This window comes from Rhinoraja longicauda, chromosome 23 (genome assembly GCF_053455715.1).
Source record: "Rhinoraja longicauda isolate Sanriku21f chromosome 23, sRhiLon1.1, whole genome shotgun sequence".
Classification (NCBI taxonomy): Eukaryota; Metazoa; Chordata; class Chondrichthyes; order Rajiformes; family Arhynchobatidae; genus Rhinoraja; species Rhinoraja longicauda.
Window position 1 is genome coordinate 21902159 of NC_135975.1, and position 23477 is coordinate 21925635.

Genomic DNA, 23477 nt, shown 5'->3' on the forward strand with positions numbered 1-23477 from the left:
CATATGTGACCAATTCCACCCTGAAGCTAAATCAGTTGTCTCTGTCTATTTGCATGTTATTAAGTATATAACAATCACACTTAGCCATGTTAAACTAACTGCTGGATATCATTCTTAATTACAAGGCAGTTAAAGTCCCTGCATTTTATATCATATAATATAATTTTTTTCATATAAACATAGATCTCGCATACCTGTCCCAAACAAGAGCATTACATACTTACACATTATTCAATAAACTGCAATGTAGCAGTGGAACTACTTGCACTAATTTTTATAAAGATACTAGCGAAGAGGGCCCGTTGGGCCCATTCCCACACCCCCCACTCTCCTCCCCCAACCCCAATCTTACTCTCCACACACCCCCCCTTTCCCCACGACCTCCCCTTTTCCCAGTACCCCTATTTCCCCCACCACCAAGCCCCCTCCGAACGACCCCTGTTGTCCCCCTCCCCAGTCCCCATTCTCAGACCCCGCCACCATTCTCTCTCCCCCAGACACACTCTTACTCTCCCCCCTTTCCCCAGCACACCCCTTTCCCCTACTCTCTCTTTCCCCCAGCACCAACAGGTCCCGGGGGGGGGGGGGGGGGGGGGGGAGCGCATCAGTGAAAGGTCCGGGGGGGGGGGGGGGGGATAGCGGGGAGATGGTCTCCCGGGTGTGGGAGAGGAGAGAAGCAAGGGGAGAGAGAGGTGAGCCCATACGCACAGCAGCGCCACGCTGAAAGCCTTCAATAAATCAGTAGGAGGGGGGTTGCACGAGCTCTTATCACATGAGCATTTTGACGTCACACGCTGAAGGCAATTGAAAAAGCGGCTAGATTTTTTTTTTTTTACTAAAACCTCTGTAACTTAAAAAATACACGACCGAATCAAATTAAAAAATCAATTTCCAGCAGCGTTCAGCGTGGTGATTAAGGCGGTGCAAAAACCGTGATGCTACGGTTCACCGTTTTTGCCGAAATCAGCCGAAATAAGTGAGAGAAAAAAAGTCTTGACTTTTAAACCTCTAACTTAAAACATAAACGACCGAATTAAATTAAAAAATCATTTTGGCAAGCGTCCAGCGGTGTGATTAGGCGGTGCAAAAATTGTGGCGCTACTGTTTATCGTTTTGCCGTAATCAGCCGAATCAGTGAAATATATATACGAGGAGATGCCGCGCATGCGTACTGAGCACAGCCGCACCACAGCGCCCCCCTAAAAACCTTCAATAAATCAGGGGGGGCAGCGCTTTAAAACCTCTAACTTAAAAAATATGCGACCGAATTAAATAAAAATATCATTTTCCAGCAGCTGTCCGCGTGGTGATTAATGCGCTTTTCAAACATCGTGGAGCTACGGTTGACCGAAATCAGCGAAATCACAGATATATACATATAGGGATTTATTCACAAGATCTGACTTTTAACAAGATAGATATCATAATGCGAGATTACATTATGTATCTGTAGAGCATATTTTTTTGTTTACAGATGCAAAAGATTGTCTAAATAACTGCATGCTACCTTACAACATTTAGCCCAGTCACTGGTTGCAACTCAAAGTAGCAAAACAAAGAAGTCTATTTATTGTAAATGGATGACATTTCATAGATTGAAAGTGGTTCTCTTATGTGTTTTGCAACTGAACAGAATTGGAGTGGGAGATGAAGCAGCTGTTGGTCTTTTCCAAGCTCAACGTTACACTCATTTAAAAAAGAAATGATGCCTTCTCTCCAAAGTACTGTTATAATAGTCATAATTCTTGTGTTTAAATAATGTTTTGTCTGCCTCTGGAGATTTACAAATAGTTAACACTTCATTTTCTAGAATCCATTACAGAATTTTAAAAAAATTGGGGGGGTTTTGCCCATGGCCCATGCCAGACAAAGAAGATTATTTAGTTGAATCCCACTTCCTAATTCTTGATCTGCATTCCTAATGAAATGACATTTCAGGTGCTCAGCCAGTATGTTCACAAAGTACTGGCTCTAATGATGCCTCCATCATTACAGATTATAGGAGATTCTCACCCAAACTTCAGTTGATTTCCCCCTCAACGCACCAACTTCCTACTAATTCCTCTAAATATGATCTTAATTCAGTGCTCTAGTCATTGACCTCTTGTGGCAGAAAAAAAACATCATTCCTGTTTGCTTGGTCCCTGATACGTTTATACACCCAAATTAAATTTTGCCTCAACTAGTTTTGTTAAAAAGAAAACCGTACCAGCTTAACATTTGCCAGCTCCATCATCATCCCTGCAAATCTTATTAACATCGTATCCAGTACCATCAATATGTCCTGAAACATGAATAGGATTATACACAGTACTCTAAATTCCATGGACCGACTAGTTCTTATATAATCTCAGTCTGACTATTCTATTCAACATTAAATGTCACGTGTCCTCCATCCTGGTGTTCTGCTATTTTTCTGTCATTTATGATTGATCCTGCCACTTGAAGACCATTGAACAGCAAGTGAAAAAGGTTGTTTGATCGGTTGCATTAAGTGAGAAATGAACAATGCTAGGACACCATGACAACTGCTGTACTTGCGTAAATATTGCTATGATTTTTTTTCCCTGAAAAGGTAGATGCAGTCTTGTCTGAAATATTATGATTCTAACATTGAACCACGGCCAATAATGTATCATGCCCAAGTCCTGAACTTGTACACCACTGGAGAGAAATAAATTTGCTTCCTTGCAACAGTTAAGCAATGCCAAATGCAGATAGGAATGACCAAATACCATCTCTTTCAATCTGCTTGACAACTCAGTCCTTTTAAAGTGCTTCTTGGAAAAATCTGTTAGTGGAATGTTAACACAAAAACATTCTTTGTAATTTAATCTTCTATCAAACTAGTCCCATCCAACCAAGCAAACATAAGAATTAAATTACTTCCTGTACACATTAGTCTGCATAACATGTCATAGTTTCATGCCAACAATTAAACCAAGAACACCTTTGCAATAGCAGACAAAAAAAGGTAAACAAACCAAGAGACCTCTATTCAGGAGGGAAAAATGCCACAACAAAGGCAATTGTTTAAAAAACCCAAATTCCATGTTTGATTTATGAATACCTTTAGATCTTCAGCACATGCATATTTCTTTTAGTTTTGCCTTTTAAAACCTTAGAACAATTTTCTGATAAACTGGAGTTTTCAAATCCTTAAAAAAAAGAGCATCGGGTTTACAAAACAAAGAATACATGGAAGGCTGGTGGACGATGTGACTAAAATGATATTCCGTAGGAGTAGAGACACTGCTATTTACCGCAGTATTCTGGAGTCCATTTCAGACAATTAAAGGTTAACCCCATCACCTTTAAACAATGCATCCCACTCCAAAACACTAATTAGTTGCTTCAGCTAAAAATCATTTTACTAAAATTCTAAGATGTTTACCAAAAACTTTTAGCTCAACACTGGGGTATAACACACCCGTAAAGTATTTATGACTTTGCAATTCAAGTTACCAATAAGACTGATTGCAAAATAATTGTGCTGTTAAGAGTGTAGAACTCTCCTCTGCTTGCACAGCAGTAAAATGCAGATGGCAGACTTAATCACCAACATTTTTGATTAATTAAGAAAACTGAACAAATAGCGTATTGAAATGAAGACTCATACATATTAGCACAAGAAAGAAAAACAAAATGCTGGGATTCATTTTTATCCATTATAAAGGTACCCATTATTACTGGTTGTTAACAGCATGTGGAACATGGGTGACCTAATCCACCGCTTCAAAATTACTGGGAACAAAAGAACACAGGAAATTAGACTCTGGCAGTGGGACACGGTATTCTTCCCTAGCAACACTAAAACATAGGAACCTACTATTTTTCTGCTAAATGAACAAGGGGACGAGGGGCAAAGACGATTGCGGCTTTTTATAATGGGGAGGGGATGGTTGCTGAAGATTTTATGTAAATGAATGGGGGAGGGCGCTTAAAAATTTCACACAAGGGAGAGCAGAAAGTTTTTCCAATGTCTGACCAATTTGCGAAGGAAGTTTGACAAAATGTGCTGGTTGAGCCCAACACTGAAGTTTTGTTTCAAATCTGGAATCTGTTCTTATACATAAAAAGTCTCTACTTACCTTAGTGTCTATCAAGATGAAATCTTTTGAGGTGTGCATTGAATCAATTTATTTTTATATAATGGGCCTGTTTTCTTGTCTAAATAGCAACCCTGTTTATTTCTATTTATTCAAATAGAACATTTCATGAGAAGTGTAAAAATGTTATTTAAATTGTGCAGAATTGTGCAGAAGTACATGACAGTTGCTGAAGCCTCAACAATTAGTCTTAAAACCAACACATAAAATATGTTAAAGGTAATGTTTACAATAACAATATTTAAAACAAACCATGGTAACTTCAGCACTCAAAGAGTTAAGGATTACGTATTACCACGCTTAGAAGCTCTCTAAAACTCATTTCGCTTTGATTTTAAGCTCACTGGCACAGGGTAACCTACTACACCATGCTTCCCATTGTGAGTAGGATCCGAGGTCCTATGGAATAATAACCAACAATTATTCTATTCTGTAGCTGCATCACCCTAGTGTTACTCCACATGCAAAACACTCAAATTGGAAAACTGAACGGATGCCAATAGCTGCCAACTCGGGCAAATACAAGTAAGGAAACGATCTCATTCTTCCATTCATTTCAGTCAATTCTAGCTGCTGTTTTCTTGCATACTAAGTACAGTCTGCAAACAAACAAAACAGGATGAGGGAGCGGGTTTGTCATATGCTTCCTAACCACAAGAATTAAGCAGCACAAAGAGTGGATAAATACTTAGTTTGTCGGGAAAGGTATTACATGACCTCCATCCTAGAATACTACCTGGAGGAAGATAGCACAATATGCATTGGTACAGAGGTTGCTCTCAGTAGAGGTTAAAGTCAATTGCTTTGCATACCAGGGGCTGAATATCTTGAAGTATGGTGCAGGAGAAACTGCACAAATAGATCAACATAGGTAGAAAGGAGATGGGAGATAAGAAACATACCAACATCGGTAGAAGGGAGATAAGAAAAACGAACCTGAAAGCTTTGTGCTTTAATGCGAGGAGCATTCGAAATAAGGTGGATGACGAATGCTCGAAGGAAGACACAAACAATCTCCTAGAAATACTAGGGGACCGAGGATCTAGTGGGAGGGAGGAACTGAAGGGAATCTACATTTGTCAGGAAATGGTGTTAGGTAAACTGTTGGGACTGAAGGCAGATAAATCCCCAGGGCCAGATGGTCTGCATCCCAGATTGCTCAAGGAGGTGGACCAAGAAATCGTAGATGCATTGGTGATCATTTTCCAATGCTCCCTTGACTCTGGGTCAGTTCCTATGAATTAGAGGATAGCTAATGTTATCCCACTTTTCAAGAAAGGAGCAAGAGAGAAAACGGGGAATTTCAGACCAGTTAGCCTGACATCGGTGGTGGGGAAGATGCTGGAGTCAATAATTAAAGAGGTAATAACGGTGCATTTGGATAGCAGTAAAAGGATTAGTCCAAGCTAGCATGGATTTATGAAAGAGAAATCATGCTTGACTAATCTTCTGGATTTTTTTTGAGGACGTGACAAGTAAAATGGATGAAGGGGAGCCAGTGGATGTAGTGTATCTAGACTTTCAGAAAACCTTTGATAAGGTCCCACATGGGAGATTGGTGAGCAAAATTAGAGCACATGTTATTGGGGGTAGAGTGTTGACATGGATAGAGAATTGTTTGGCAGACAGGAAGCAATGAGAAGGAGTAAACGGATCCTTTTCAGAATGGCAGGCAGTGGCGAGTGGAGTGCCGCAAGGCTCGGTGTTGGGGCCGCAACTATTTACCATATATATTAATGATTTGGATGAAGGAACTAGACGTAACACTAGCCAGTTTGCAGATGACACAAAGCCGGGTGGCAGTGTGAACTGCAAAGAGGATCTTAGGAGGTTACAGGGTGACCTCAACAGGTTGAGTGAGTGGGCAGATGCAGTATAATGTAGATAAATGTTATCCATTTTGGCGGCAAAAACAAGGAGGCAGATTATTATCTGAATGGTGTCAGGTTAGGTAAAGGGGAAGTGCCACAAGACCTGGGTGTCCTTGTACACCAGTCACTGAAAGTTGGCGTGCAGGTACAGCAGGCAATGAAGAAAGCTATTGGCATGTTGGCCTTCATAACGAGAGGATTTCAGTGCAGGAGTATAGAGGTTCTGCAGTTGTATAGGGCCCTGGTAAGACCACATCTGGAGTATTGTGTACAGTTTTGGTCTCCTAACTTGAGGAAGGACATCATTGTAATTGAGGCAGTGCAGCGTAGGTTCACGAGATTGATCCCTGGGATGGCGGGACTGTCATATGAGGAAAGATTGAAAAGACTAGGCTTGTATTCACTGGAGTTTAGAGGGATGAGAGGGGATCTTATAGAGACATATAAAATTATAAAAGGACTGGACAAGCTAGATGCAGGAAAAATGTTCCCAATGTTGGGGGAGTCCAGAACCAGGGTCCAGTCTCAGAATAAAGGGGAGGCCATTTAAAACTGATGTGAGAAGGAACTTTTTCACCCAGAGAGTTGTGAATTTGTGGAATTCTCTGCCACAGAGGGCAATGGAGGCCAAATCACTGGATGAATTTGAGAGAGTTAGATAGAGCTCTAGGGGCTAGTGGAATCAAGGGATATGGGGAGAAGGCAGGCACGGGTTACTGATTGTGGATGATCAGCTATGATCACAAATGAATGGTGGTGCTGGTTCGAAGGGCCGAATGCCCTCCTCCTGCACCTATTTTCTATGTTTCTATGACTGGAGGGTAGCCAATGTAAGTCCACTTTTTCAGAGGGAGAGAGAAAACAGAAAATTATAGACCAGTTAGCCTGACATCAGCAGTGGGGTAGATGCTGGAGTCGATTATTAAAGAGGTTATAGCTGCGCATTTGGAAAGCAGTGACAGGATCGGTCAAAGTCAGCATGGATTTATGAAGGGGAAATCATGCTTGACTAATCTTTTGGAATTTTTTGAGAATGTAACAAGTAGAATGGATAAGGGAGAGCCAGTGGATGTGGTGTATCTGGACTTTCAAAAAGCCTTTGACAAGATCCCACACAAGAGATTAGTGTGCAAAATTAGAGCACATGGTATTGGGGGCATGGTATTGACATTAGGGTTAGAGAACTGGTTGGCAGATAGGAAACAAAGAGTAGGAATTAATGGGTCCTTTTCAGAATGGCAGGCAGTGACTAGTGGGGTGCCGCAAGGCTCAGTGCTGGGACCCCAGTTGTTTGCAATATATATTAACGATTTTGACGAGGGAATTAAATGTAACATCTCCACGTTTGCAGATGACACAAAGCTGGGTGGCACTGTGAGCAGCGAGAAGGATGCTATGAGGCTGCAGGGTGACTTGGATAGGTTGGGTAAATAGGCAGAAGCATGGCAGATGCAGCACAATGTGGATAAATGTGAGGTTATCCACTTTGGTGGCAAGAACAGTAAGGCAGATTATTATCTGAATGCCGTCAAATTAGGAGAAGGGGAGGTGCCACGAGACCTGGGTGTGATTGTACCAGTCATTGAAATTAAGCATGCAAGTACAGCAGGTAGTGAGGAAACCCAATGGCATGTTGGCCTTCACTGCGAGAGGATTTGAGTTTAGGAGCAAGGAGTTGTATTGGGCCCTGGTGATATCACACCTGGAGTATTGTGCACAATTTTGGTCTCCTAATTTGATGAAGGACATTATTGCTATTGAGGGAGTGCAACGTAGGTTCACCGGCTTAATTCCTGGGATGGCAGAACTGACGTATGATGAAAGAATGGGTCGACTGGGCTTGTGTTCACTGGAATTTAGAAGGATGAGCGGGGATCTTATAGAAACATATAAAATTCCTAGAGTATTGGACAGGGTAGATGCAGGAAAATACTTCCCGATGTTGGGGGAGTCCAGAACCAATGGTCAGTTTAAGAATATGGGGTAGGCCATTTAGGAAAATCTTTTTCATTCAAAGAGTTGTGAATCTGTGGAATTCTCTGCCACAGAAGGCAGTGGGGGACAATTTCCTGGATGTTTTCAAGAGAGAGTTAGATTTACAGTGCCCTCCATAATGTTTGGGACAAAGACCCATCATTTATATATTTGGCCTGTACTCCACAATTTGAGATTTGTAATAGAAAAAAGAAGAAAAAAAATCACATGTGGTTAAAGTGCACACTGTCAGATTTTAATAAAGGTAATTTTTATACATTTTGGTTTCACCATGTAGAAATTACAGCAGTGTTTATATATAGTCCCCCCCCCCCCCCCCCCCCCATTTCAGGGCACCATAATGTTTGGGACACAGCAATGTCACGTAAATGAAAGTAGTCATGTTTAGTATTTTGTTGCATATCCTTTGCATGCAATGACTGCTTGAAGTCTGCAATTCATGGACATCACCAGTTGCTGGGTGTCTTCTCTGGTGATGCTCCGCCAGGCCTGTATTACAGCCATCTTTAGCTCGTGCTTGTTTTGGGGTCTAGTACCCTTCAGTTTTCTATTCAGCATATCAAATGCATGCTTAATTGGGTTCAGATCGGGTGATTGACTTGGCCACTCAAGAATTGACCATTCTTTAGCTTTGAAAACTCCTTTGATGCTTTAACAGTATGTTTGGGATCATTGTCTTGCTGTAGAATGAACCGCCGGCCAATGAGTTTTGAAGCATTTGTTTGAACTTGAGCAGATAGAATGTGTCTATACACTTCAGAATTCATTAAGCTGCTACCATCAGCAGTTGTATCATCAATGACGAATACATGCCCAGGCCAAAACACCCCCACCACCATGTTTCACAGATGAGGTGGTATGCTTTGGATCTTGGGCAGTTCCTTCTCTCCTCCATACTTTGCTCTTGCTATCACTCTGCTACGTTAATCTTCATCTCATCAGTCCACAAGACCTTTTTTCCAGAACAGTGATTGCTCTTTTAAGTACTTCTTGGCAAAATGTAACTTGGCCATCCTATTTTTGCGGCTAACCAGTGGTTTGCATCTTGCAGTGTGGCCTCTGTATTTCTGTTCATGAAATCTTCTGCGGATAGTGGTCATTGACAAATTCACACCTGACTCCTGAAGAGTGTTTCTGATCTGTCGGACAGGTGTTTGGGGATTTTTCATGATTATAGAGAGAATTCTTCGGTCATCAGCTATAGAGGTCTTCCTTGGCCTGCAAGTCCCTTTGCGATTAGTAAGCTCACCAGTGCTCTTTCTTCTTAATGAAGTTCCAAACAGTTGATTTTGGTAAGCCCAAGGTTTGGCCTGATGTCTCTAGCAGTTTTATTCGTGTTTCTCAGTCTCATAATGGCTTCTTTGACTCATTGGCACAACTTTAGTCCTCATGTTGATAAACAGTAATAAAAGTTTCCAAAGGTGATGGAAAGACTGGAGGAAAGACTAGGTGCTGAGAGCTCTTTTATACCTGCATGAAGGAGGCAATTAAACACACCCGGGCAATTATAAACACCTGTGAAGCCATGTGTCGCAAACATTCTGGTGCCCTTAAATGGGGGACTAGGTAATTTACAGTAAATTACACAGCTGTAATTTCTACACAGTGAAACCATAATGTATAAAAATGGCCTTTATTAAAATCTGACAATGTGCACTTTAACCACGTGATTTTTTCTATTACAAATCTCAAATTGTGGAGTACAGAGGCAAATAAATAAATAATGGGTCTGTCCCAAACATTATGGAGGGCACGGTAGCTCTTAGGGCTAAGGGAATCAAGGGATATGGGAGAAAAAGCCAGAACGGGGTACTGATTTTGGATGATCAGCCATGATCATATTGAATGGTGGTGCTGGCTCGAAGGGCCTACTCCTGCAACTATTTTCTATGTTTCTATGTAACATACAACAATTCAACATGCCCAAGTAAGTCTTCTGGATCATGTGGAGGGTTCACGACTTTCAGTGCTACAATGGACAACTTGTATTGGCCCACCAAATGTACAAAGCTGCTTCCATGCATATGTAATTTTACGTGGAATTAAACCTAGCATTAATATAGAAACATAGAAAATAGGTGCAGGAGGCCATTTGGCCTTTCGAGCCAGTACCGCCATTCATTGTGATCAAGGCTGATCCTCCACAATCAGTAACATTTGCCTGCCTTCTCCCCATGTCCCTTGATTCCACTCGCCCCTAGAGCTCTAATTCTCTTTTAAATTCATAGTGATTGGCCTCCACTGCTGTCTGTGGCAGAGAATTCCACAAATTCACAACTCTCTGGGTGAAAAAGTTTCTTCTCACCTCAGTTTTAAATGGCCTCCCCTTTATTCTTAGACTGTGGCCCCTGGATCTGGACTCCCCCATCATTGGGAACATTTTTCCTGCATCTAGCTTGTCCAGTCCTTTTATAATTTTATACGTCTCTATAAGAACCTCTCTCATACTTCTAAACTCCAGTGAATACAAGCCCAGTCTTTCCAAACTTTCCTCATATGACAGTCCCGCCACCCCAGGGATTAACCTTGTGAACCCACGTTGCATTGCCTCAATAGCAAGGATGTCCATTCTCAAATTAGGAGACCAAAACTGCACACAATACTCCAGATGTGGTCTCACCAGGGCCCTCTTTACTCCTATACTCCAATCCTCTCGTTATGAAGGCCAACATGCCATTAGCTTTCTTCACTGCCTGCTGTACCTGCAGGTTTACTTTCAGTGACTGGTGTACAAGGACACCCAGGTCTCGTTGCACTTCCCCTTTACCTAATCTGACACCATTGAGATAATCTGCCTCCTTGTTTTTGCCGCCAAAGTGGATAACCTCACATTTGCCTACATTATACGGCATCTGCCATGCATCTACCCACTCACTCAACCGGTCCAGGTCACCCTGCAACCTCCTAACATCCTTTTCGCAGTTCACACCGCCACCCAACTTTGTCATTTGCAAACTTACTAGTGTTACTTCTAATTCCATCATCCAAATAATTACTATATATTGTAAATAGTTGCGGCCCCAGCACCGAGTCTTGCAGTACTCCACTCGCCAATGCCTGCCACTCTGAAAAGGACCAGTTTATTCCTACTCTTTGCTTCCTGCCTTCCAACCAATTCTCTATCCATGTCAATACCCTACCCCCAATACCATGTGCTCTAATTTTGCTCACCAATCTCCTGTGTGGGACCTTATCAAAGGCTTTCTGAAAGTCAAGATACACTACATCCACTGAGTCTCCTTCATCCATTTTACTTGTCACATCCTCAAAAAATTCCAGAAGATTAGTCAAGCAGGATTTCCCTTTCATACATCCATGCTGACCTGGATTAATCCTTTTACTGCTATCCAAATGCACCATTATTATCTCTTTAATAATTGACTCCAGCATCTTCCCCACCACCAATGTCAGGCTAACTGGTCCATAATTCCCCGTTTTCTCTCTCGCTCCTTTCTTGTAAAGTGGTATAACATTAGCTACACTCCAATCCACATGAATTGATCCTGAATCTATAGACATTGGAAAATGATCACCAATGCATCCACGATTTCTAGCCACCTCCTTGAGTACCCTGGGATGCAGATCATAAGGCCCTGGGGATTTATCAGCCTTCAGTCCCATCAGTCTACCCAATACTATTTATCGCATAATGCAAATTTCTTTCAGTTCCTTTGTCTCCCTAGATCCTCTGTCCTCCAGTACATCTGGCAGATTGTTTGTGTCTTCCTTGTGTCTGAAGACAGATCCGAAGTACCTGTTCAACTCTTCTGCCATTTCCTTGTTCCCATGTTTCCTTGTTCCCATAATAATTTCACCCATTTCTGCCTTCAAGGGACTCACATTTGTCTTTACTTATCTTTTTCACTAAACATACCTAAAGAAGCTTTTACTATCCTTCTTTATATTCTTGGCCAGTATATACACTACTTTACTTGCTAGGAAAGCTTGAACCGGATGGAAGTCAGTGATAAAAATTGCCAGGAATACCAACAAAATTGGTGAATCATAAATGAACATGGCCCAGAATCCTGAAAAAGATCATGATTGGCAAAGGCTATGGTGGGTAAAGGTTTCACCTTTACTTCACCAAATTTGACATGCATTGCATACTTAGAAAAACATGTTTGGGACAACTTGGCAAGGTTGTCCCAAACTTCTTTTTTCAAATTGATGAGAAAAGGTAGGTTACAATTGTTTTTTTTCTCAGTGCAATAATGCCCTCAGTAGACCATGTATATCAGTTGACGTTACTAAACTGCTTTTATTTTTATTTTATGGAATTAAATGATTTTACGGAAGGTTGCATGCCAATTGCAAAACAGGCTGACGAACAGTCTAAATTAAGCACCCACAAATCCCAGTTTCTCGGATGTAATTCTTCCGCATAAACCTCATCCTCTATCACGAAGGTAGACACAAAATGCTAGAGTAACTCAGCGGGACAGGCAGCATCTCTGGAGAGAAGGAATGGGTGACATTTCGGGTCGAGACCCTTCTTCAGACTTCAGCATTATCCTCTATCACGTTCAACTGCAGGTCCACCAACGTCTATATTCCCTAAAAATTATGAAAGGGGACAAGCATACTGGATCTCTACCCTGTTCCAGCTGGCTCTCCAATGTTGCTCTAATCAGTGCACAGTACCTTCCCTTGTACTTCCTGCATAACATCACAATAAACCTCTCCCAACATTGTGTATCTGCACTGATGCTTGCTTCAAGTGGGAATGATGGCTGGTGCACAGGTGACCCAATACGCTTTGGTTATGCTTGACTGATCACTGGATTACCTGCAAGTAGATCAAGTGGCCCTTTAGCCCCAGAATAAACACACGTACCCTCTCGATTTTCATTGCAAAACTATACCGTTACAAGTATGATAACACATTATCGATAAACACATGCTACATACCAATAGTTCAAGGTTCCAACCTCCTATGCCTTTTAGCTAACAATTTTCAAATAAGTAAGAAATGCTTTCTTACATGTCAGGGGTTATGTTTATCATTGTGCATGAAATCTACTGCACAATGGGCCAGGTTTGTCTTTAAAAATAAAAGCAACAAGATTTAGTCAGTGATTTTACTGAAGGACGCACCTTTGCGCAATATTTATCTTTTTCATTATGAAACAAAATGTAATTTTTATAACCTGGTACATCTTAGTATCCTACACAGGGCATTACCACTCACATTCACTTGTCCAACCTTTTCACAATATACATTTAATAGTCAATATTAACATCCAGTGTTTATTATAAATTTAAAGTTCACTAAAATTCTAATATCTTTCTGCTCTTAATAAAAACATCATAAACTGCAAACATAAATGCTCTCTGACCCATTGTGTTTTCAATGTCCTTTGTTTTTATTTTAGATTGCAAGCATTGGCTGTGTTTTGTTCTATGTCTCATTCTATACAGCTTCCTCCAAATTGACTACCAGGTCCTATGTAGTTTCATGGGGTTCAGGTGCTCTGTTGTTGAATCTAAATATTTCAAAATATTCTTCAACAATCCCTATCACCTTCTCACCAAAACTCTTATTTTTTAATATCTCACTCTCAAATTTTTCAGTCCCATCTTCTGCATTTGGGGACAGGGATCGGCAGTACCAAATTGCAATGGCTAGCCTATTCTGGGAGAGCAGTGTATTGCCTGCCAGATAGGTTTGTGATGATCCAATAAAAGAAACCAACCAAGCCCTTTTCAAAGTGATAACATTGTCTTTTCTCAATTGTCACTGAGTATTAACAATTTCTTGGACATTTATTGTATGGATTTGAATGTTTTATTACTTGCGTGAGTTGTGTGAAGGAATCATTATTGCAGTTGTGCAACATCAATTGATGTAAACAAAATGATATTCTCCTGTTTAGCATGCACCAAAAGCTTTTCACTGTACCTCAGTACACGTGACAATAAACTAAACTATGCAGAATATTTTAAGACCAGGCCTTAACCTACAAGGTTCGATTCCAAGCATTGAAAAAGGACTCACATTTCATAAAATTGTTCATTAAACTGGCAAAATGAGAAAACATATCCTCTGTTCTTAAAGAACTTTGAAATTTCTTCATACACAAATGCTCCTCTATCAAAGGAGGAGAAAACATGTATGATTTTTCTTTGCATAAAAACACTCAATTAACTTATTTCCTCATCTCATTGTGGTAAGCTTAGTGTTGCACTTGAACAATACCCATTACTTACAACGTGCTGAATGTAGTGTACCATGTCTGGTAAGTAAACATCATGGTAAAGGCATGATTAAGACCACCCAAGTCTACAGCAGCACAAATGACAATCTATCTTCATGCCAAATAAGATACATTTTGTGAGAATCAAACACTTCCCGATTGATGGATAACATAGCAACATCATGATAAAGAGACTTATTAATTTAATTAATAACAACAGTCTTGAGGTTTGTAATAGATCAATGTTTGAAAGGCAGATCCTCAAATATAACAGTTGAATGTTAAAAACTTGAGTATAACAGCTGAAGTTTATACTCTCCTTTCTCAATGGACTTTTCCACTGATGTAATAAGTTGATTCTCAGCCATCCTCTGTGTATTATCATTCCCTCCCCACCAACGACAACACTGTCGTCCAGTAAAACAGTCTATTTGAACAATTTGCATGAAAAACAAGACATGTAAATTTAACAAAAGTAAATATATTTAGACAATATTATACACCATGTCCAAGAGATTTTCCAAAATGGATGGAATAAAAAATCTATGGCAAAATGAACAACAATCAACCACTCTTGGTTTCATTTATTTAAAGTACTACAAGTGGTAATACACATTCAATTAAATATTAAGCATTCAGGATTTCATAAATATAATGATTGCAAAATTCTCTATTTCCATACCAACTACACCAAAATGGAGATATCACTTGGTACAGATTATATAATCCAGGTACTTTAAACTGATTTGAGATTAAATTAAACCTCAATCTTCCCCAACTGACTAATTTTCACGTTACACCAGAGGGTTTAAGTCTACAAGTAAATTGGTGTTAATATTAAAGAAATGTTTGCATTAACAGTGAAATTGATTGAAAATGGATATGAGTTCCAAAATTGAGAAATGCCCACTGACAAGCTGTAGGTTGCCAACCTCGTGTCAGAGCCTTTGAATAGTGTACTCACCACATCTGTGTGTGTGATGCTGGCCAAGAGATCTGTCAAGTTGTCATTTAAAAGTGAATAGTAGCCAATATCGAGCTGAAGTCCACATATTGCTGCCCCCACACTTCCAGTCGCAATCATTGATGGTGGATACATGGCAAATTTGAAATCTGTAGGGATAAACACCAGAAAATCTTCAAAGCTTCAATCATACACCCGTATAAGATTTTTAATTAAATTTCTAAAATATAGTCTCCATGCTGAAAACAAGACGTGATCACATTGAATGACGGCGCTGGCTCAAAGGGCCAAATGGCCTACTCCTGCACCTATTTTCTATGTATTCCTTAACACACACTTTCTACATAAATCAACATCTGAACAGATTGATTCAAATAGAACTCGGAGGAATTCCAACATATTTGAAATCAGATCAGATTTTTAGTGAAATGGCATCCCAGAAGCAAATGATCATGGAAATCTGAAGAACCACAGTACTCCTGCCAACCAACACTGCGGTCGGTCTACTTCCACATGTAGTCACATGAACACAATTTCAATGCCGAATAACCTTGTCGGCTCCTTTAAATGCCATTCACAATACAAATAAGGACAGCTAGCAAACAGCCAGAGACCTAGTGACTAATGTCTTGCTTAAAAAGCATTGCATAGCCTCTATCTCCACTCATGCTTTCCTCCATAGCAAGCACCATAAACTTGGCTATCAAAGTTCCATGTGTTCTTTCTTTGTTGTGCAACAGGGAGTGATTTGTATCAATGGCTTCTATTTTTAGCATATTAATTAACTACTGCAACTGGTGAGGCAAGTGTCTCCAACAGGAGAGCGTGGCACCATGTCTGGAGCCACCTCCTCATCTTTTCCTATTGAAAATCATGGAAATGACCTTCCAACTGATATGAATTGAAACTGACAAGCTCACAAAAGGCCTGAGGGCAGGGCATTTATTTCATACACACAAGGTTGGCCAGCTCATACGACCAAGCTAGGAGAGAATTTTCTTCAACAAAAAGGGTTGGAACATTGCAAATCACTTAGATGGGGATAATTTAGCAAAAAAAATCCAATTGGCAATTTGCAATATTTTTACATTTTTTCCCTTCAAGTTTAGATGAATAAAATCTTCCTGCTGCTCTAGTACTATCATAAACCCATAAGTTTTGATTCCATTATTTACCAAAAAGCAACTATGTAGCAAATGAGGGTAGCATTTTTAATCATGTATGTGTGTTTATCAAATTTCAGGTCTGATAGAGACCCATCTGCTTCACCCTTTATAACAGTTGGAAAGAAAGAAAAAATAAGTACTTAAAATACACAGAAATGCACTCACAGCTAAAAATTCTTTGGTCACAATGATTTGTGTAATCATTTCAAATAATGTATTAGGTTTTTATCTTATTTCTTGGAACAAGAAAATATTTGAAAAAAATCTGACTATGAAAGTTATAGAAGTCAATGCTCCTATTCTCTACCTACCTGCACAAAAGGCTTTATAGATTATTCAATTAAATTGGGAACTTGCATTGTGCAAATTCACTGCTGCATTTGCCTGCTATAAATCAAATGGGACATCTTTGGAAGACCACAAGATAAGTAAGTAAATACAAGCCAGTTACTTTTTAAGAGGGCAGCACAGGGCCAGGAACCTGGGTTGGATCGACCGCAGGCGCTGTCAGTGTGGAGTGTGGAGTTTGCATGTTCAGTGACCACATGGGGATCTGCCCAATTCTGTTTTCCTTCCACATGTCAAAGAATTGGTTACAGGGAAATAAATGGAGGAAAAGATTGTGGTGTTGCCAGCATAAATTTGCTGAGCTAAGTTACTTCTATTCTGCAACACTAATATTAAAATATGAAATGAAATACTCTGAACCTTAACTCCAACTATACTCTATCCACCAAGACCATCACCATTATTAATAAAATTAGGTGGAGATGGAAACTTAAAGAAACCTGGAAGTCTTTTTATACATGAAAGAACATATGGTCAATCAATATAAAAATGATACAAAACACTGAGGTACATGGGTTAAACCATAGAATCAAGTCAGAGAAGGTTACAACTGTACAATGATTTGTATTATTAATTCAGTCATGAAGAATTATTAAATTTTTGTAATAAAGGGCCAAAAAATTATCATTAGTTGGATGTTATAAATAAAATTATGAAGAACAGGACATGTAAATACAAAATAAAATTGACATGAAAACATGCATATCAACATACAAGGAACAATTTAACGTTGCAAAACAGGCTGTAGATTAGAAGCCTCGGGATGGATAAATTAAGATGGATTTAGCGTTTTGCCTCAACAATAATTATGCTTAGATTTGGTAAACCAACCTAACCTAAAATACAATAATTATCAGGTGTGTCAGTCAAACAGGGGTAATTTACAGAATTACTAATGAGACTAGCAATACTTTGAGGCTTATGAACACAAAATCCCAATGTAATCAGTATCTTCAGCAGTAAATATCCCGATGGCTGAATTGATGCTAACATTTGAAATTCGCTAATGTCAGCACAGTACAAAGTTAATGCCAGGGAATTATGAAATACTTTGCTCCCGAGTAATCTGCATGAACGCAACATCATCTTCTCTGGACCACAGTTTTTCAACCATAAATTATAGAATGTCATGTGCAGACTTGCCTAGCACATTTTTAATTGAGTTGAACTATTTTATACATATCCAACAGAAAGCAGAATTAAGACTTTATTCGTAGCTACTTTTGAGCATAAATAGCTAAAACTGTAAACTTCACCTTACACTGCCATGACAATTACAGATTAGAATGTTGTTCAGCGAGTATTTGACACTAAAATCTGACATTTTAAGAATATTATTGAAATGACCAGAGTCAAACTTTTGGTTTCGACTTAAATACAAATGGGAAAAGTGCTCTGGAAACTGCAATTGCAGTGAGAGAATTGGTGTTAAAGGTAAACTGCTTCTCCAATGGAGATATTCTGCAATATGATAGTTACACCATGAACTGTACATTTTATACCTTTGGGTTGTTAGTTGGTACATAGAAGAGAACTGTAGTTTTCAGCACAAGGACAAACCAGATGGCCCAAATATCCTCCCTTGTTGACATTATTTGTGAAGCTTCATAAAGGTCAATGATTTTTATTAAAGCTCAAGTTTCTCTGTGACTTTCAGACAATAACTGACAGGTGGCTTTAAAAATATGAATAATGAATATGTTAGCTCCCTGAACATGGATCCACCTTCTGTAACCAGGTTATTCTACACATCCCCTATTGTAGTTACTGCAGTGGTCTTTCTACTTTGTTTATTGCATTGTATGAATAAAAACTAATAGTATAGTCGGGTTCGCACTCTGCTTTGGAATTGGATTAATCAATTGCTTTTTTAAAAAGTTAAAACACTTTTAAGGATTCTAAATTCCAAGTTAAACATCCATTCAGTAAATAAATCTTAAAATAAACATGAATAAACCAATTTTCTAATACATCTAGTGTGTAGGAAGGAACTGCAGATCCTGGTTTAAACCAAAGATAGGCACAAAAGGCTGGAGTAACTCAGCGGGACAGGCAGCATCACTGGAGAAGGAATGGGTAACGTTTCGGGTTAAGCAGAAGGGTCTCGACCCGAAAAATCACCCATTCCTTCTCTCCAGAGATGTTGACTGTGCCACCGAGTTACTCCAGCATTTTGTGTCTATATTCTTTTCTAATACATCTCGTTCAAATAGTCATAATTACCAGTCTTCAATTAAATCCATTAGAAGAGAACGAGACCAAAGTATACTGGTGCGTTTAATTTTACCTACATCATTTTTATTTGTACATTTTTCTTATGAATTTTATGTCAAAATGTTGAATTAAAATTGCCCATGTAAACATGCTACCTAGTAGTTATTCCCATCCACTCAAGGGTATTACAACACCTAACATCATGGCATAATTACAGACAGGTTTACACTGAGTCTCCATTATCGACAAGGATGCAGGAATTTGGAACTGAACAAGTTTACTGGAAGTGCCCAACGACATATTTTTCATACATAGATAATAAATAAATATCATACAAAATTGAAGAATGAATTGTTGATTAAGATCTCAAACATACGACCTGGCTGAAAAAAAACTCCAGGAAAAAATGTTGATATGTTGCTAAGAGGCCATGTACACAAAAATCTCAATTCTTTTCCAACAAAAACAATTTTGCTCCATCAGCAGGATCACCATTTGTATTTCATATTTTCCTCTATACGTTCCAATCACAAGAGGTTCAGTCTGATTTACATGGGCAATCACAAGGGCAACTTTCTCCCACAGATGCCCATCCATACAGATATAAACAGTATCTGTTGAAGGTGCTCATACCTGTGGCACAAAGGGCAATGAAGGTCTGTGCGTGCTTCCTAATCAATGGCAGCTTGTCTTTCGGCAGGGTAAGTTTCTTCAGAATGTGTTCAATAAAGTCATGTGGGGTCACTGCTGCAAGGTTCCACTTCAACTTTCCCAAAACTACCAACTCCCACTCCTGACAAATAAAGATATATAATGGGCAATATTAAAATTTAATAAAGAGAGGCAACATTTGAGAGCAAAATAAACAATGCGTGGGAATCTCAAAGGGGAAGACATTTTAAACAAAAAAAACAATGTGTGATGGACATATGGCTGGCTTCTTGACAGATTATCATTTTGGACTAAATATTGAATATCTCCCTCCAGAGGGAGCTGCAGCCCATTTAGACCATTGATTTCATTGTTAAAAGGGAACAGATTTTAGCACATACAACACTTCAATATACTTCAAAGTTTGGACTCAGCCTTTTTACTTTATTTAGCAAACAATGACAAAGCCAGCTGCTGACAGCACACTGCTGAAGAACATATGTCATTCACAAAAGCACATACTCATCTCTCATTATAATTTCTGTGCCCCAACACCTCTTGCAGTTAATTCCCCAGCTGTCATCAAGAACCAGGATGAAAAGGCTCAAGGTGAATATTGATCATTTTGGACAAATGTTAGGTGAAATTTCTCTAGGTTAAAGGATTTCAAATTTATGGTGACAGGTATGGATGCTCAGTCGTATAATACATATACCGAGATTAACATGGAAAGTATGGAATCCTGCAGGAAAGTGGATTCAGCAATGGTTCAACTGTGTCCTTTCTGAATTGCAGAATAGATTTGAGGGGCCATATGGCTTCTGATTTGTTGTTATTCTTTGGCAGTTAAGAAAACGTTTACCCAAACAAAGAAAACTAACTTCAACATTTTCAATTATGTTCAGAATAAAACATATGAATTTCTGGAAATTTGAATATAGTTTAAAATTCCAAATTAAATTTTGAGGTGATCACCTTCATAATTGCCTTCAAAAGACAAATATTAAACAATTATGTAGTCTTCAGTGGAATAATTGGTGCCAAATAAAAATTGCAACATTGTCTAATGCTGTCTGAATGCAAAAATTCAAACAATGAAATTTACCAGAAGCTCGCATGGTCTGATGGAGTTGTCAGTGAAAATGCAAAGTTTTTCTGCTGTTAGAGGAATGGTCTCTTTGAACTTGGATGCAAGGAACATACAGACAGCTCCAAGCAGCTGCAGATGGCATTTGGTTGTCGGTTCAATTGATAAGAATCTGTCCAGGTAATTCATTGCCAAAGGAAAGACTTCCTCCTCACACTTCTGCTCCTCGCAGACCTGGAGAGAAAATGAGCTAAAAAATGAGGAATAACAAGGTAATAAAAAGTACCATAAGCAGAGAGCGAGGCCCTGGTACCAGCCTTCAATAGTCACATACTTCAGGTTTAGTCAGCAAGAAATGATTCAGTCACAATCACAACACCAACAGGCAGTTTAGTCAATTTCTGAACAATAATTAAAATTAAAATTACGCTCTCATCTGAAACACTGCAGTCAACCTCAGTGAAATTTAACCTTGAGAACCAGTCCAATTCCAGCTCTCACAATTAAGGTCAGGTCACCCTCTCACTCATTTGATGCAAGTCCTCATCGGAGCCCACGCATCTGGAGTCTGCTTCCACTCAGCCCCACGCCCACCCCCCGTCCCCCACTCCCTGGCTCGGACTGCAGTCAGACTTCCCACAAGATCAAGGAAAGATAGCCCCTGGAGCAGCTTGGGAGAGCCCCCTAGCCCAGGGCAAACTCGGGGCCACACACCGGGCAAGCAGTCTCCTCGCCCCAAACTCCAGGCCAGGGGCCCCCCTCACTTAGGGCAAACTCGGGACCACACACTTTCGGGCCTGTGTCAACCTGCCACAGCTACACAAGTAAAACCTCGTGATCCCCGGCCTGCGGCAGAGGGCTGATGGAGGGGGCAGGTCCCCGGCACACCGCGCCGACCAGCGGGCCCAGCGAAAACACGAGGCAAGGGGAAGTGGGGGGTGACCGAGAATGGATGGGGAGGGAGGCGCTGGGCAATGATCGGGGGCGGGGGGGGGATCTGGGGATACAGGCGGGCTTCTGGAGTCGGGAACTAGAGTGGATCCTGGGAGGGGGGGGGCAAGATCGGTAGCCCGGGGAGGGGGAAGAGGGAGGGGAATTTGGATAGTGGGGGAATTGAGGGGGGTTGGGGTCGGACACCGGAGGGGGACGACGACTGGTGGAAAGGATCGGGGTGACGGGAGAGGTCGGATACCGGGGGAGAGAGTGGAGGGGATCTGAGGGGCATGGAGCGGACGGGGGTCTGGGACCCGGGGGATGGGTGGGGGGAGCGGAGGGAGTCTGGGGACACGAGAGGATCCGCGGGGCGGGAGAGGTCGGATACCGGGGAGGAGAAGGGGGCGGCGTTGAGACACGAACCTCCAGCATCCAGGTGGCCAGCATCCTCCGCATGAAGGGCTTGATGTCCTGCTGGACGCACTTGAAGTAGGAACAGGCGGGCAGGCAGCGCTCCTCCAGCGTCAGCAGGTTGTGCAGCACCCGCTCGTCGCACAGCAGGCTGGGGTCGGGCAGCGCCCTCCTCACCGTCGCCACCTCGCAGCACAGCAGCAGCTCCATGGCCGACCGAGCCTGGCGGCCCGCTGGTGACCTGGCCTGGCCTCACACTCTCAGTTCCGGAGCCGGGCTGGCGGGGGAGAGGCCGAGGCCCGTGGTCGTGCAGAGCGGCTGTGGGCAGACGCAGAGACGGTGCCGTGCAGCATCAACGGCTGGCGGGGGGAAGCGGGGACGAGGGAGGCCGGCGGCGGCACAAACACATCACAGGCCTCCCGCTCGGCCGCGGCCCGCAGCCCCGGCTCCTCTCATCACCGCCACTGGTTGGCAGGCGGGGCGGGCAGCCGCTGGAAATGGGGCTGAGGCTCCAAGTGCGGGTTTAATGGAGATTAAAAGCCGAGTCCGCCTCCCCGCGGCTGGCGCTCAACGGCCCCCGCACTGCCCTGCCCCGCCCCCCGGCCGCTGACGGACGGGGGCCCGGCCGCTGCCACAGGCGCTGCGTCACTGGACCCGCCCCTCCTCCGCCGTCACTGGCGGCATCAGCGTCACTGGACCCGCCCTCCGGCCGCCGTCACTGGCGGCAGCGGCATCACTGGACCCGCCCCCCGGCTGCCGTCACTGGCGCCCCCCGGCCGCTCACTCGATGATGGGCAGGCCCTTGAACGGCTGCCCGGCCTCCGTCAACGGCCGAACCAGCGGGCAGTGTCCCGCCTCCAGACGCTGGGCTCGGCCTCTAGTCATTGGACGAGGCGGCTGCATTGTTTCGCCTTCCGCGATAGGACCCCTGAAGGCGGGAGGAAAAGCCACGCGGCCGCGCTCATTGGACGCGCTGACGTCACTGCGCCCGCCTCCAAGAGCTGCGTGACGGACCCGCCCCCTACACGGTGAGTGACATGGGACGTGCAGCTGCCATTGGACGAGCCGGCGGCATTGTCCCGCCTACCGCTCGTCCGCGTCGGCGGCCCTAGCCCCGCCCCCTGCTCGGTGAGTGACAGCCCCGCCACCCTGCTGCTGCTGCTGCTGCCAATGCCAGGGTCTGTCACTGGGTCTGCCTTCGCAGTCAATGACGGGCACTACTGAAGACTGAAGATGTGAAACGGGCTCTCCCGAACTCATCAATTCTATCTCCTTTGCCACCAACTTCTACAAATAAAAGATACAAAATGCTGGAGTAACTCAGCGGGTCAGGCAGCGTCTACTCTGGAGAAAAGGAATAGGTGACATTTCGGGTGGAGACCCTTCTTCAGACTGAGAGTCAGGAGAGAGGGAAATCAGAGATATAGACGGTGAAATAGAGAGATATAGAACAAATTAATTTAAGATATGCAACAAAATAAAATTTTATCCTTCATGTTCCCCAGAGACGCCGCCTGACCCGCTGAATAAC

General features: G+C 41.9%; 1 protein-coding gene across 1 annotated transcript in view; it reads right to left on the reverse strand.

Annotated features, from left to right (window-relative positions):
• The window catches only part of ccnd2a (cyclin D2, a), a 28303-nt gene extending 5716 nt beyond the window's left edge, over positions 1–22587 (reverse strand). The window contains exons 1-4 of the mRNA XM_078419822.1: positions 21959–22587; positions 20621–20836; positions 19498–19657; positions 15137–15285 (exon numbers count right to left, since the gene is read on the reverse strand). Coding sequence (XP_078275948.1) covers positions 15137–15285; positions 19498–19657; positions 20621–20836; positions 21959–22156 — 723 coding nt within the window. The 5' untranslated portion in view covers positions 22157–22587. The remainder of the gene's footprint in view (positions 1–15136; positions 15286–19497; positions 19658–20620; positions 20837–21958) is intronic.
• Positions 22588–23477: the final 890 nt, after the last annotated feature.